Source organism: Notolabrus celidotus, chromosome 15 (genome assembly GCF_009762535.1).
Source record: "Notolabrus celidotus isolate fNotCel1 chromosome 15, fNotCel1.pri, whole genome shotgun sequence".
NCBI classification, from domain to species: Eukaryota; Metazoa; Chordata; class Actinopteri; order Labriformes; family Labridae; genus Notolabrus; species Notolabrus celidotus.
In genome coordinates, this window is record NC_048286.1 from 13,263,661 (window position 1) to 13,278,846 (window position 15,186).

Genomic DNA, 15,186 nt, shown 5'->3' on the forward strand with positions numbered 1-15,186 from the left:
CATGTTAGTCCCCTTATAAAAGTTGTATGATCAGAAAGAAAGGAGGTGTGTTTCTATTTCTCACTTGTTATTTTCTGCTTCTGAAATTTACTGTTGTGTGTCGCAAACTTCCTGTGAGCAAGAGTGTGAGAGTTTATGATGTCACAGGTGGAGGAGGCGTTTTTAGTCTTTCCTATGTAGCTGTGGTTGTGTTTGCTAACTGAGTGGGTGAAATGCTCTGTGGACAAAGCTTCAAAGACACTTTGAATGTGACAAGTCATATCGTCTCTCTTTCCATAAAAGGTTTTTTAATATAACTTCAGCTCTAGAAGGGCTCCAAAAACAGGACAGCAATCATGACTTCTTTTTTTTTGCTCCCAGAATGTGCCCCTGTGTCTGTCGAGGAAACTCCAAAAGGGCTGAGTCAGAGATCCCATCTCTTCCGGAGGCAGGGCCAGTGGTGCTCTCCTTTGAAAGGCAACATGGAAAGATCAACGGGCATCTCCTGAGGGAGCCACTGGGCATTACTGTGCTGCTGCCCCCCTCAGCCAAACAGCGCTGAGGCCTGTAGTCTGCTGCTGTTGCTGCTGGGTTAGCATGCTCTGTTTACTTTGAGAGGACTTTCAACCCTGTTCAGCAATCAGGATCTCTGTAGTCTCCCTATTTGCCTGACTCTAGCATACTCTCTTCTCCCTTCTTTCAATGATTTAATCACTTATTTTGACATCATTCCCAGTTTCCCCTCAAAGCTGCAGCTCCATGCAAACATTCAAAATACCTTATCACTGCACAGATAATAACTGTAAGCTAACCGTTAGCATCACTTTGCATGAACATCGTTGTCTCTGTGACCCTCAGCTCTCTGGAACATCCATCCAGATGAGAGCGCATGCAGGGAGGATTTCTGCGCTGTTGTGTTTATATTTCCTCCCTCGCAGCACCATGGATACCAGTCAGACAGTGCCAAGGTAGGACCACCTCATAAATTCACATACCCATAAATATTTGCCCATGTTTTGAGTTCATCGCTAGTTTGCATTTACACATCTAAAGGTGGTTTAGTCATTTATCCACATGGAAGCTCAAGAGCTTAATCCCTGGTGGTCTCAATGTACGAGTTGTGTTTTATGTAACACCCAGCAGTAAATGAAGCCACGTTTCTATTTGCCCTTTACAGCGAACCCTGACACTGGTGATACAGACACAGAAAAATGAAGGTTTTTGATTAACAATTCAGGTATAAAACCAACAACAGTTTCCATTTGGTTTTCAAAATGATGAAAAGTTTCATTTTATTTCTTAAAAAGATGAAAATGAGTGCCCTCAATGTGGCTGTTGTGCAGTGTAGCACATTCCTCCACACTCAATAAACTCGGCTAAATCAATACGTCAAAAAGCAGACAGATAACGCTAAGCCCAGACATAAATCTTAACCATCTCTAAGATCTTTTCATGTGCTATTACTCACAGGCCATATTCGCTTCAGTACAGTAAACATTGTGACAGGTACTTTGAGCTGCTGGTTCAAGAGGACAGAAGAAAGTGGATCATGCTTTTGAGCCTTCAGGGGGCCGGCAGAAACGAAAAACTCTTAAGTAAAAAAGCTGTCAGGATGAAAAAAGGCCTGCTTTAATGAAACATAAGCAGAATGTGGGAGAGAGCCACCCCGGAAAATCTGAGAATCTGGGAGCATAGAGTTTGGTATGAGATGCAGTTTTTGATGCATTCAGGTCAGATATCTGAATACCTTTTGTCCTCTGTGTTAATCCCTGCCTTGCATTTGCTGGTTTGGATCCTTTTTTTAATGCCATTTATCCCAATCATGAAAACATCTGAAATAAAAGGAAGAACAGGGATGAAGAGCATGACAGTGATTGCCTACTGCAAAAACATCTTAATGTAATGAGTGTTGCAGGAATATTGGCCTTTTTACAGCTTAAATAAACTGCTTTTTTTCTTTAAACAGGGCAACTTTTACATGATTTGCATCATCTTAACAATTTATTGGACAGGATTGGAATAAAATAACAAAGAAAAATCAACACGCTTTTTAAGGAATAAATAAATCCGGAAGAATAAATTTCATGTTCATTTTTGGATGAAGCAATTTGTGAAAAATGAAAAATGAAAAATAAATTGAAAGAAGAAAGGAACCTCTTTCATCAAGTTTCACTTGCAACTCCTCAGGTTTTTTTAGCTTCAAAATGCCACCATAATCGCTTTGTGGCTCGACCTAGCTTTTTGAGCCTCCACTCATACCATACCTCTGCTGAAGGAGACAAACAGTTTTTAAAATGAGACATATCCTCAAATGTTGACATGGAGTAGCAACCATGCAGCTGTGAATTCAAAATAAACTCAAAATTAGATTTAAATTTCATGAAAAGGTTGCATTGACATACCGCTGCTGTCAGGCAGAAACCTTGTATCTCTATTTTTTTTTTCTCAAAAATGAATATTTTTGGTCTCCCTTAGTCCCTTAGTGTCAGTGGGCATTTCAAAATTTCAGCCTAGGAAAAAAGAGTTTGTGACTAAATCCCTTTAAGTGTTTTGTTATTTAAAAATCCCAGGTTTTTTTTATTTCCTGAGAGGCTGTAGTTTTGGAGATAAGAGGTTTCAGTCTGACAGCAGCCATCTTAACCACTTGCCTATTTGAACAACAAATCAGTCAACCAACTAAAACCTCATCATATAAAACTAGCAAGTCATCACTGACTTCTTCTGATGCCTGAGTCAAAGTCATCATGCAGTTGTTCACAGGTGACCTCACTCTTTGCTCTAATCCTGACATAAAAATGATGCAACAGTACACATTTACAGTGTGACAGGTACAGAGTTTATAGTGAGTCAGGTAGTGCAGCACGCAGCCTTCTTCTGTAGAATGTGTCTTGTAATGTAAAGGTCAGTAGACTCACTGCTATTCTGGGCGTGCTTTGTTCAAACATACCATCCAACTGCTTTACATGAATTTGAAGCTCTGCATTGAGAGGAGTACCACAATGCCGCTGACAACATAATTTCATCAAAAACAAGTTTAAGGGGGTTGATAATTTGCATTTTCTTCAGGAAATAATTAAACAAAACCACTAGATGTCATAGTCTTTTATACCCTGTTTAAACCAAGCTAGTTTCAGTCAAATACAGTAAGAGCTTTCAGTGAAAAACATGTGCACATTCAACACTCCTGTATGTAAAACAGCCACTAATAAAGAAAAAAAAAATAGAAAAAACGACATCAGAATGGTTAGACTTCTACTCTATAATGATATCTTTATTAACAATCATAGCCATGTTTTCAACAATGGAAGATTTATAAATATTTTTTTAAACTTTTGATTCATAAAAGTTGTCTCGGCACTTGTGGCATGATTCCAGTTGTGGAAAGAAAACTAAAGAAAAGTCTAAATGTCCTTAAAGAATACAGCGCTTTGGGAAGCTGTGGTATCCAATCAGCAGCTTCAGAGTGGAAATCTGTTATGTACAATGATGGCTTTATTTTGAAGAAGAAAGATGTGGTTCTGTGCCATGGATGGGAGAGATATCAAGTTCATGGCAGGGTCCAGAAACCATCCAAAGCGGGCCATCTGATTGATCTTTTAGCCTCACTATTCCCTTTGTTTTTCCCACACCGGCCTGGAAACTAAATCCAGCTATTCCACACTCGCATCTCGCTTCTTTTCCATCGTGTCCATCTCTTCTTGAATCAGCTGCAGGGAAGGAGTCAAACGTCTCCCCTGAATACTTCCACACTACAAAGCATCCAGACTGACAGATGGATGGACAGACAGGGGATCAGGGATTTCTGTCCTCTCAAAGATGAATGTGCTCAGGCTAAGGCCATGGGACACCAGGGTTCCCCTCTCACTGCAGCCACGTCTGAAGGCTGGGTCAGAGCCACGCTGGTGTACAGGCTGTCCTGTCCTGCGTACTTCACCGCTGAGCCTGATCCTGTTCCCTCCCCTGAGCTGGACAGCACAGACGAACTGACCTAAAACAATACAACAAAACAAAATTTAAATGTCAGGCAAATTATTATTAAAGAGAGCACTCATTCTTTATTTGAAGTACATCTTCAACTTTTGTCCTGAACCGGATTTATGTGACGTTTTTTTTATTGGGACTGACTTCTGTCAGCACTGCCTCATTCTGAGTAATGTAGAGCTCATCTTACTGAAATCTTAATGTGACACATTAGTGAGCTGCAGTCATCACCATCTGACAGCCGGCATATGATTCTTTGTTACTTGGCAACAGACCTGCCATAATTAATGCAGCAATGCTTTCACTTTGAACATTTCACATCCAAGGAATGTGTTTGAAAAAGGTTTGACATTAAAATATTTCTAGGCATTTTATAATTATTAATAACCACATTATTTATTTTATTTGTCACTAAAAATCCTGTTTTATACTGTAATTTATCAGATGCTTTGACTCGAAAAGAGCCAATGAAATAACAAGGTCTTACCCCTGACACCTGTCCAGATGGAGAGCTGGTTTTCGAGCAGTCTTCAGAATTAGATGAAGATGTGGATGTGGGAGTCATAGAGACAGAGTTGTTATTTCCTAAAGGAAAACAAATAAAAACGGTGAATATAGTATAAAAATCATAATTTGGATGATATTTTTACACCTGCACATGCGCATTATTATATATCAGCAACGTACCAGAGGACCCCTTTGCTTTATTCAACGTTTTGGGTTTTCTTTTCCTTGTCTGGATTCCCTCTTTCTTCATGGCGAGCGGCCGAGGTACCTGCACAATTGGAATCATTTTGGAAACAAATTATTATTTTGACCCTTATGATACATTTTAATCAAATTGGATATACGATTTATTAAATTAAGTCTTGACTTACCCCGTGTAATTTCGTGTAAAGCCCACATGCGTTACACACCGGCTCTCCCTCTGCGTTTCTGCGCCACAAAGTGGTTGTGCTGGTTTGACAGTTCGCGCAGGACAGACCGATTCTTCTGGACGTCGACTGAGGACAAACACGTTACATTTAATAAAGGATTAGAATCACTACATAAGTGGGACATTTCAGAGGAGAAGGGTTATTAAAATATCTGAAGGGCTTAAATGACTTTGTCTGCCACTTCAAGGGAAAAAAAGGTTTTTAGTGAAAAGAACACTTCACTAATCCAATTACAGCTCGGCCATTCACACCCTATTTCCTAACCAAAATACGGCTCCCATTATGATCTCCATTTAACTGCCATTTACGCACGCCTTTTACAGGATGTTAATTTTCAGAGAGTCCATATTTGACATTAGATTTCCTTGTGAAAACTGTGCGTAATGCGCGTAATGGCACCAGGAAGAGATTTGCCCTTATTCTGACATATTGTGATTGAATTACCCAGCTGACAGATTACTGATTAATTACATCATCAAAAATCTTCACTTATGAGTCGAATAAAAGTAATGTATTCGAAATTGTTACAATCGAAATTCAGGGACATCACTTGTAGAAATCATGGTTCAACTCTGCGTCAGCACCATATCTTTTGTCTGATAAATTAAGTTAATTTGTAACTATGAATGAACTGGCATTAAAACTCAAAGCCTTAACTAAAACATCAACAGCATGTATTACTGTTTTGTTTTTTTTTAAATAGATTTGAGATACATTTTACATACGGTCACAAATGAAAATAAATGAAAATTATTTTAAAAATGTCTACTTTAATTAAGTCTATAGTTGGAATTATCACACAACCGTTACTTTCTTTGTGTTGGACACCATGAGTATCGCCTGCGATAACCTCCAGCTAATGTTAGAGACAATTAGGCAGGAAATTGAGCGGATAAGTGCTCCCCTGGCTGCTTACCGTCCGTTTCTGTGGTTTAATTAATGGCCGGCTAAGCCCATTCATTTTGCTGTAAAGGCCGCAGGCGTTGCAGAGAAAGTGGCCCGTGCCGTCGCGCCTCCACAGCGGCGTGGAGATGGAGCCGCAGTTTACGCACTCTCTGCTCTCTCCCATGTCATCGAGTATGTCTGAAACTGAAAAATAAGACTTGGATCAACAAAAGGAACAGGTTCTACACCGAAAACATGACAAAAAAAATATATTTTCCAAAAGGAGATGTTGAAGCAAACTACATTTCATACACAGTTTTCATCCAGTAAAGAAATCAAGAACATTTTAAATATATAGGTAGTATCATTGCATTATAATGGCAGATAATAAACGTCAAACTTTGACGATACATTTATAATTTTTAAAACGTATTTATATTTCAATGGCTAGCCACGTTATTCTCTGCTACAGGTATGTGCGCACAAATAGGCCTAACACGCAAACATGCATTTGAAGACAAAATCCAGCCCGGTTTTAAATCTGATAACATCTTTGTGCTACTTTATTCAGAAAAAAATGTTATATATATCTTTTTCGTCTTTTGAACTCAGGGGACATCAGGTTTCTGTTACAGAAATCCACTGGAATGTAGCTGCCTTGCTTGAAGATGATTCAGCATTCTTCAATAAGGAATATACAACGGCCTTATGAAACGAATTTCAAAATAATTCCTGCATCTCTTTTAAATATTTCAGCACTTTCCACCATCTTCTCTGCATTTTTCTTACCTCCGTTTGGTCCTCTGATCAGAGGAGCTCCCCTGCTCTGCAAGGTGTGCAGCATGGTGTTATCAAAAGGTCCCCCGTTCCAGGGCGAGGCCAGCTGGGAGAGCTGCGGTGCAACATAAGGAGAGTAGGGACTCGCATAAGTCCCGCCGAGGGACCGAGAGAGGCCATACTGGTCTCTGCTGCTCACATTCAGCGTGTTGCTGTACCCGCTGTCCCGGGGAGTCCCGTTATTCATAGGCGGGCTCGGAGGGTAGTGGAACCGGCTTGAGGCGTGGGGACTCCCTGTGCTGTATGAAGGGCTCTCCGGGGTGGACTGAGACCACACCGAGTGGCTGGAGACAGCATGGCTTGGTTGTGCGGAGCCGTTGGCCTGCAAGTAGGAGAGGCTGGGTATCATGGGCCCCACGCGGGAGCTGGGCACGTACACGGGGGAGTTTGGGTTGGAGTGCATATAACCACCAGAGGAGGAATCATATCCAGTCTGGCTCTGGGCCGCGGCGATGGCCAGTGTTTGGTACATGTCGCTTGGGTCCACCAGCAGGCTCGCCTTATGCGCTCCGCCAGAGAGGACCAGTTTGCTGCCCTGGTCTAAATCCGTAAACAGCGGAATGTCCTCTGCAGCGCTCAGGCTGTTGTGATGTCCGAAGTGAACGTAGGAGTGTAGAGATCTGCCGTCCGAGCGGCGGTGCCCCAGTGCGTCTAGGTCGCTCGGAGGAGTCCTCAGCTCATCCGAGGCGGGGCCGTCTCTCCTGCTGTCTCCCGTCAGGTAGGTCTGCTCAGCCGGCGAGCCTGGGCTGCTGGAAACTTCTCGCTTGACCATGGACCAGCTGTTTTCGCCCAGGTCCATCCAGGAGCACTTTCCATACACCGTATAGAGGTTAATAAAAGATCGTCAGGGAGTAGTCTACCCTGTGATAACACAAGGTTTCAACCGTTAGGATAGCAGGAAGAAGATACGTTTTACGCATGGTAAGTTTTACGCATGTGTTCCCAAAAACATCTGGATAGGAAGACATGAAAATGCAAATCAATTCCTTATGCGCAGCGCGTTTTCATATTTTAAAGTAAAGCTGACATGATCACTAGAAAGGCCCTAAGCTATTAATCTGAATTTAAATGTTTCGGCCTGTTCACCGACTCTTTCTCATCTGTGACTCCAGTCAAACATTCACTCCACTGTGTCTGCCATACTCTCATCAAGCGCTTTTTTAAGAGGCGCTGGGTCCGTCCAAGTCAAATCTCTGTCCTCCCACACACACAAGTAAACACACACACACACACACATAAGAGATAGGAAACAAAACGCAATATGTCTCCACAGCAAAAGAGATAACCGTTTGATAAGACCCAAAACAGATAAGAGCAGAGGGGAAGGCTGAGGCGATAAAACAAAACCCCGAAAGGATGAGCTCGGTCCTGTTGCGCTCACAGCCAGATGTTCAGAGCAGCTGGATGAAGCATGAGAGGCAAAAGACAGTAAAAGTAGGAAACATAAGACTCTTTCTACGACATACCTGCTAGTTGTTTGCCATAGGTCGCACGCAAAGTTCCTAATAGTGGCTCGCGCTGCTTCTCCTGGAAGTACTGGGAAACGCTGGTGCGCTCTGACGACGTTTATGAGAGGAGGCGCCTCTGGGTGCTGCGGCTGCAGGAGGCGGACCAATCATGAGGAGTGTGAGCCGCTGGAAGCACGATGGGGGTGCCAGCCTGAGGACTCCTCCAATCAATCACAGAAAGGAGAGACAGAGTAACAGGGAGAGACTTGATCATGTCTGGAAGTTCTAATAATTTGCAAATGCAATCACGTGTCAGAGAGTCTGTTTGATTTGGACAGAGAAACGAAGCTCCACCCTTCTTCTTTGTTTTGATTTTTTAATTGATGTGATTTATGATCAATGGTTTTAACCTGTTTATTTTTAATGCAACGATCGACGGCTATTTAAATGCCCAGTTGTAGTACATATCATTATGAGTCTATTGTTTCACTCTAAGACGATAGTTTAAATTAGTGAAGCTGGATGCATTATCTTCCATACATCTCTCTTTTACGCACTTCTTTAGGCTATATGAGGGCGTCCACTATATGTTTCACTCTACTTATACTATATTTCATTACAGTGGGTGTTTTTGCAGTATTAAAAACGCCATAGTCATTGGACAGCAACATTTACTTTCCTGATTACGGGTTGGATCAAAAGATCGCGTGGAAGCTATCTAAATGTATTATTATAGAAAATTACTCAAGTATAAAACATGCCACAGAGTCAGTAACTATGAGGCTTACGGTGACATCTTTTTTACTCATTTATACACCCATGATAATAATCCTAGAACATTATATTTTTCACAAAGAGAGGGCTTGTTTTTTTTTTAATATATACATAATAGCAACATTTTTTTTGCCGCATGATTTTACTGGAAAAAGCCACATCTACTGTCGTTAGATTTAGCCTAAATCTGTCATCATGGGCTGATATCAGTCCTGTAGCCTATTAGATGACTGATTGATTACTTGGGACTAAATTACAATTAACACACACTTTAAAGAGCTGAGTACATTTGGATCATTGTCAAGAACCTTTTAATGGCAATATTATGTTTTTATTTCTACATGGATCATGCAAAAAAAAAAAAGGCTGGGTTACTGATGTGTTACATTTATTATCTGTGGCATTCTTGAGGTAAGCAAACGCCCCCTCTTTGTTTATTCTCCGCATACTCACCACAGTGATCAATAAATCTGCTCTTAATTAGTTTATTTAAGTGAGACGCTTTCATTGAGGATTAAATGGTTCAGCTTTGTACGAGCACAAACTCCCCTGCAGCCGTGAACAGCTCCACTTTGAACCCAATGATTCGTTCAGCCTCAATATACAAAGAGAGTGAGTGAAGTGATCAAAAGTCGCGAGGTGCCAATTGAATCATTCATTCATTCAGTCATTTACAGCGCGTCTCCTCCTCGTGCGTGTTCACAGAGCTCACAAACAGTTCATCACACTGTGCTGCATTCAGCCGCTGTTTGTGTGTTTACATTCCGTCTGTGAGGAGACAGACGAGCACTGAGCTTTACACACTACTGACCACTCCAACATTTACTACAACCAATACATCGGCTGTTACTTTAACGACTCGTACAACATAACTACAACTGACTTCACCACTGTTATTACTACTTCTGACACTGTCTTTACTTATAGTAGCCTTCTGCTGCTGGCAACAACAGGCCTGGGACCACCGGGAAATAGCTTATAATAATAATAATAATAATAATAATAATAATAATAATAACTTTTAAAAACAACGATTTGCAAAGTGCTTGACAGACAGCAGGACATACATAAGAAAAGAGCATAACAATTCAACAGCACACTTCTAATACAACAGTAATATTGCCAATTTATTGATATGCTAACATTAGCTGTGCCTCTACCATTATGCAAACTACAACTAGATGGCAAAGTGAAAGCAGTAGAAGCATATTCACTTTTTAATCCTAATATATCTTTCATTTATGTTTTTGTATTTCAAATGTTGAATGATTAAACTACCACTGCTTTAACTGTCGAATAAGAAAATGGAATTGCCATATTTTGATTTAGCCTCTATCACTGCTATCTACTGCAGCAGCTAGCGATAGCTGAGATCTCTAAAATAAGCATATTTCTTTTTAAATCTCTCTTTGTTACCTTGTTAAAATACATTTATGATTGGATTGAGATAACAAACCTATTTTTATGCTGTTGTGGTTATTTTTCAAAATCTGACTCACTGAAAGGCCTTCTGCTTTTGCCTTTACAGCTGCTACCCACTGCTAGGCAGCAGTTGTTATCACAGCCTCTTTGCACTTCTTCTTTTACTACGACTGTTAAACTTCTACTTTTATTTTCTCATTGATTTGACCTGCTGTGATAACTGCTGCTTAATATGTTACTGCTGATGTCACATAACTACCTCAGAGTTTATTCTATCAGGTAGCTTCCTTTTCTCCTTCAGATAACTGTGACATTCTGTAGATACAACACATGATGACAAATAAGGTGACATATAAATATTTATATGTTATTGGGGTTAATTTGAAATAAATTGATACATTTAATTGACACCTTCAGATTTCTATCATGTTAGTGCTGCTGAAAGTGTACAGTAACTTCTAGCTCAAACTGTGTGCTGATGTCGGTGTCAGCGTGGCTCCTTGTGCCTACAGATGTGTGTGTTGGTAGTTAGACATTTTGAAGTCCTAGCACCTGAACCTTTGATAAGTTTGGTAACATGGTATTTTTACGCATGCACGCAGACGCAATGAGATGCAAGGCATCGTGTCTTTTTTTCTCTCTCTCTATCTCAAATGTAAACCGCGATCAAAGTCGTCCCTCGATCTGACAGCCCTGGTGAGCGATGAGGTTTTGGAGCTGTGACTTTATCAGAGGGAGTAACCAAACTATTCCGCTACTGTCTCCCATCCCACCGTCTCTGCGAGCAGTTGTCAGGGAGGTGTGAGAATACAAAATCCTGTTGTTTTTTCTTCTCCTTTTTCTGTCTCCCCCTCCTCTTTCTTTTTTCTCTCTCTCTCTCGCGCGCTGCAGAGCTCGCAGGATGATGAATGAGGTGTTTTCTCAGTGATGTCAAAGTGTGCTGCTCTGACACACGGAGCCCGAGAGGAGAAGTGGCAGGACGCCGCCCTGTCTCCACGTTTATCCACGCACAGTCAAATACTGCGGGCCTGCGTGGATGACAGCCACGGAGAGGAGACACAGGCCTTTAATCCAATTATCCTTGTCATACATTATCCTACTGGGAAAAGGGCCTTTCGAAATGTATATCTTAAAATTGTAGGCTAATGGCTCTACTACTACTAGTAGTACTAATACTACTACTACAAATAACGATAATTATGGTGGGCCTAATTATTATAATGAATTGTTATTATATTGTAGCTTTAACATTATATCAAATTTCACTCAGCTACGTATTTAACACAGTAATATAACTCTTATGTCGATATCTTAGAAAATGTCAATTTGTGTTATAATGTAAAAGCTAAAAATAAGAGAATAAAAACAGTCTGACATTAGAGATATTCAAATAATGTGTAAATAGTAACAATACCAACTGGGACAATACTATTTGTATTCTATTCACTATCGTCTATTATTTGTTATACTCTAAATAATCGTTAACAAATGCAATAAAAACAATAAATACTTAATGTTGCTATAACTGTTTTTTAAGGTAATAATACTACTACTACTAATAATAATAATAATCATAATAATAATAATAATAATAATAATACATCATTTTATGTAGGCCTATTTAAATGTTTTGTTGTTTTTATGGGATTTTTACATTAATTTAGTTATTTTTTTGCAGAGCCTCATGGCAAAAGTACTTTCGAAGTTTTTATCATTCTACTATTAGTTTCTTTCAGGAGGTGCACATTAATGTCAGGCCCTCTTCAGGTGTCAGAGCCTTATGTACAGACCTGATAATGATTATCTCCAACACTCCAGCTTTGTTATAACCTGTTGCTGATGAGCCAATACTGCTGCGATATGCACCATGTTATTCAGATAACAGGGAGCATGGATAACGCTGAGTTCACATATGTCTCACTAAAAACAAGGATATAGCCTTTACCATAGTATTAACCAGGATGAATTACTCTAATTGATAACGAATGGGGCGTAGACTAAGATATGACAATGAGTCCTGATGTTCGTTAGCTTCTCTGTGACTCCGAAAAAATATACTGAAACGTAGTTTTGATTTATTGCATGCGTGCGGAAAAATAAGAACAACTTGATGGACTTCAGTTCGACCTAGAACGAGTCTGATACTGCGATAATGATCAATGACGAACGACTGTGGGCCTAGTTGACATGTTAATCGTGGAGTTCATCATTTTTATTGCCTCTCAGCTGCCATGGCGCACAAAGCCTCACACATTATGATAGGGGTTTTTAGGCTAATATTTTGATTGGGAACATGTATTTAATTTAAAGCGGAAAATTATCTTTTAAATGCGTAATTTCGGCCTCCATTTACATAAAATGTACATCTTTGCTGATTAATAATATTAACATAATCTTTATTTGCGGACAGTAAGGTCATTCTACTTACAACACAGACTGCTTCACTACCAAGGGACACATTGTTTTTTTATAAAAAGAATACCTACATATCTTCAGATGCCATTCATTTGTCATTTGTTGATATTATGAACAGTTAAAGGACCCTTGGGGCTTTTTAACCAACAAAATGTTTTTCATATTTTGCTTTTAAGTGCTAGGAAATTATTCAAACACCAGGTAATTATTTTCATGAAGAGGAGACAAAAAAGCTGAATACTATACATTTTTATAGTGCTTAAAGACATTGGGAATTAAGGGATTTTGTGAGTTATATACTTTTCTACTACTATGGCCATTAAATATATCACAGTGGTATTAAATGTGCATCCTTAAAAATGGAAACACTCAGTTTCCATAGTAAACACAAATAAATAAATAAATAAATAAATAAATAAATAAATAAATAAATAAATAAATAAATAAATAAATAAATGTCATCTTCTTCTCTGGGATAATGCGGAGACACGTGGGTTAAATCGTACAATTGTTGTTCCTGTTTGAAAATAATATACATTTAAAACTCAGAAAGGTTTTTTTTTTTTTAATAAACTGGCTCTTCCACAGTATAATATTATTATTTCATATAGTAAATCTGAAGCACCATGATTAAAACTCAGGTCCCACAGCACCATCACTTTAAGGAATAAGATTTAACAGCAGATTTAATGGTTTGTAAAGTTCAAATTTGAAAAAATTTATTGAAACAGAAAAGAAAAAACAAACAGCTCATGAACTCAGCAATGAGCACATATTTATTCTAATGTTGTTCCAGTAAAGGTGTGAATTCATTCAGGATTCATCAGTCCACTTTAACCTAGACCAGTTCATGAGAGAGATGTCTTCAATTCTGGAATATCAAATCAGCTTCAGTTACTGCAACATATCCTGTATTTATCATGTCCATGTCTTTGCTGCTGTAGCTTTTGAAACATAAACTTATTTACTCAGATTTTATTGAAGACACAGTTAAGTTTTATACCAGCACTGGTCTGCCTTCTATGAACGGCTGCTTGTCCAGGGCCGCTGGTGCAAAGGCTGCTGGGAGGCTGGGAGCAGCAGCCTCTCCTTGTTTGAAGAGGTAGATGATTAAACGGGGCTGTGACAGGTGTAAAAGCAACCTTTGTCATTTTGTCATGTACCGTCCTTGCTTCCACGGCTCGCCCTGCTCACCTGCCTGCATGAACTCATACTGTGTGTGTGTGTGTGTGTGTGTGTGTGTGTGTGTGTGTGTGTGTGTGTGTGTGTGTGTGTGTGTGTGTGTGTGTGTGTGTGTGTGTGTGTGTGTGTGTGTGTGTGTGTGTGTGTCAGGATTTTGTGGCAGGGATTCGTTGCTATAGCAATCATATCATCATATATTCCCTAGTAGTGTCGCAATCCTGCAAAATCATATACTCCCTAGAAGTGTCATGTGATCAATAAATTTTCATTTGTGAGGTGCTTGTTTTCTCAGACTTAAAGCTTTTGTACTGCAGTGTTTTTAAGAAAGGCCAAAAATGAAGGCACACACTCTGAGGGAACACATGCAGGCATAAAAAAAAGCTGGAGGCTCCTTTATCTATTGTTGCTGGTGATTATTTCTGTCTCCACAGACTCCTTTTTTATCACTTTCACAATGTCACATCAGTCTGACACACACAGGCTTCAGGGTTTATTTGACCCATTCTTATTACTCTGGCTCCAGTCATGCATCAACTACAGTCTATGTTGTGTTATTATGAATTTGTTTTATCATTGCTCTGCTTTTGTTTTTCTTGAGAAGATACCAGCCGTAATACTCGAGTTAAACTAGATACACTGTTTAAGAAGTCTGTTTTAGTTACATATTTTATTGAAAGATCCCCACAGACTGCATTCAAATACAGCTTTAACAAACAAGCTACTTTTCTGTTGTATGGACTAGTTGAGAAAAGTCTTAATGCATGTAATTATTATATTAATTTGCATGTTTATCAGATTGTGCTTTAAAATATTGGATGAGGGATTAAGCAGAGAAAGCGAAGGATCTTCTCTTGCACTGAGTTGTGAAATAAGTTTAGGACTCATCCAACAGCAGCAAGTTGTCTGCAAAAGACCAAAGTCCAGTTACTTATTCTTGATTTTCTATAATGTGGACTGATGACAGGGATTCCAAAAGATGCTTTCCTTCTTTGTTCCAGATTATGTAGTGCTTCTTATATTGTATTGGAAATTGCACTTGTGTTGGTTGACATGAAGAATTCATAGGAATTTTTTTTTTAACACTGATTGATACATTTATTTCCAGTGAAAGTCAGGCTGTGACTCACACTTATTGTGTTTCACAAGAAGTCGACTCAGAGCAGAAAGGTTTTGTTTTTGGTGGGAACTCTCTACCACGTCAATGGAAAGACCCTGTAGTCAGATAAGCACCCCCATAAATTATAAAACTGTGTTTAAAAGATCATTATAACAAGATAACAAGGTGTACAATTCAACACAGTTAATCACTAATTGCTTTTACGTTG

The 15,186-nt window shown here is 39.4% G+C and overlaps 1 protein-coding gene and 1 long non-coding RNA gene across 3 annotated transcripts in view; one reads left to right on the forward strand and one right to left on the reverse strand.

Moving 5' to 3' along the window:
• Positions 1 to 996, forward strand: part of LOC117826800 — a 31,282-nt gene extending 30,286 nt beyond the window's left edge. The window contains exons 3-4 of the long non-coding RNA XR_004634093.1: positions 361 to 570; positions 838 to 996. This is a non-coding gene — a long non-coding RNA (uncharacterized LOC117826800). The remainder of the gene's footprint in view (positions 1 to 360; positions 571 to 837) is intronic.
• Positions 997 to 1,240: 244 nt separating this feature from the next.
• Positions 1,241 to 8,207, reverse strand: gata6 (GATA binding protein 6). Of its 2 annotated transcripts, XM_034703145.1 has the most exons (7): positions 8,087 to 8,207; positions 6,573 to 7,481; positions 5,815 to 5,987; positions 4,839 to 4,964; positions 4,648 to 4,735; positions 4,448 to 4,545; positions 1,241 to 3,967 (listed from the first exon to the last, which is right to left on the reverse strand). In XM_034703145.1, the coding sequence occupies exons 2-7, from the start codon at positions 7,417 to 7,419 to the stop codon at positions 3,806 to 3,808; spliced, it is 1,494 nt and encodes a 497-aa protein (XP_034559036.1). In that variant the 5' UTR covers positions 7,420 to 7,481; positions 8,087 to 8,207; the 3' UTR covers positions 1,241 to 3,805. The 2 variants fall into 2 exon arrangements, with proteins under 2 accessions (XP_034559036.1, XP_034559038.1); XM_034703147.1 differs by lacking the exon at positions 8,087 to 8,207 and having other exon boundaries at positions 6,573 to 7,972.
• Positions 8,208 to 15,186: the final 6,979 nt, after the last annotated feature.

Excerpts from the sequence above, each read along its gene's own strand:
- gata6 (XM_034703145.1), bottom strand. The coding sequence starts at position 7,419 with ATGGACCTGGGCGAAAACAGCTGGTCCATGGTCAAGCGAGAAGTTTCC. Across the intron at positions 5,988-6,572 it reads GATCAGAGGACCAAACGGAG|TTTCAGACATACTCGATGAC; the intron begins GTAAGAAAAATG and ends CTTATTTTTCAG. Across the intron at positions 3,968-4,447 it reads CATCTGGACAGGTGTCAGGG|GTCAGTTCGTCTGTGCTGTC; the intron begins GTAAGACCTTGT and ends GTATTGTTTTAG.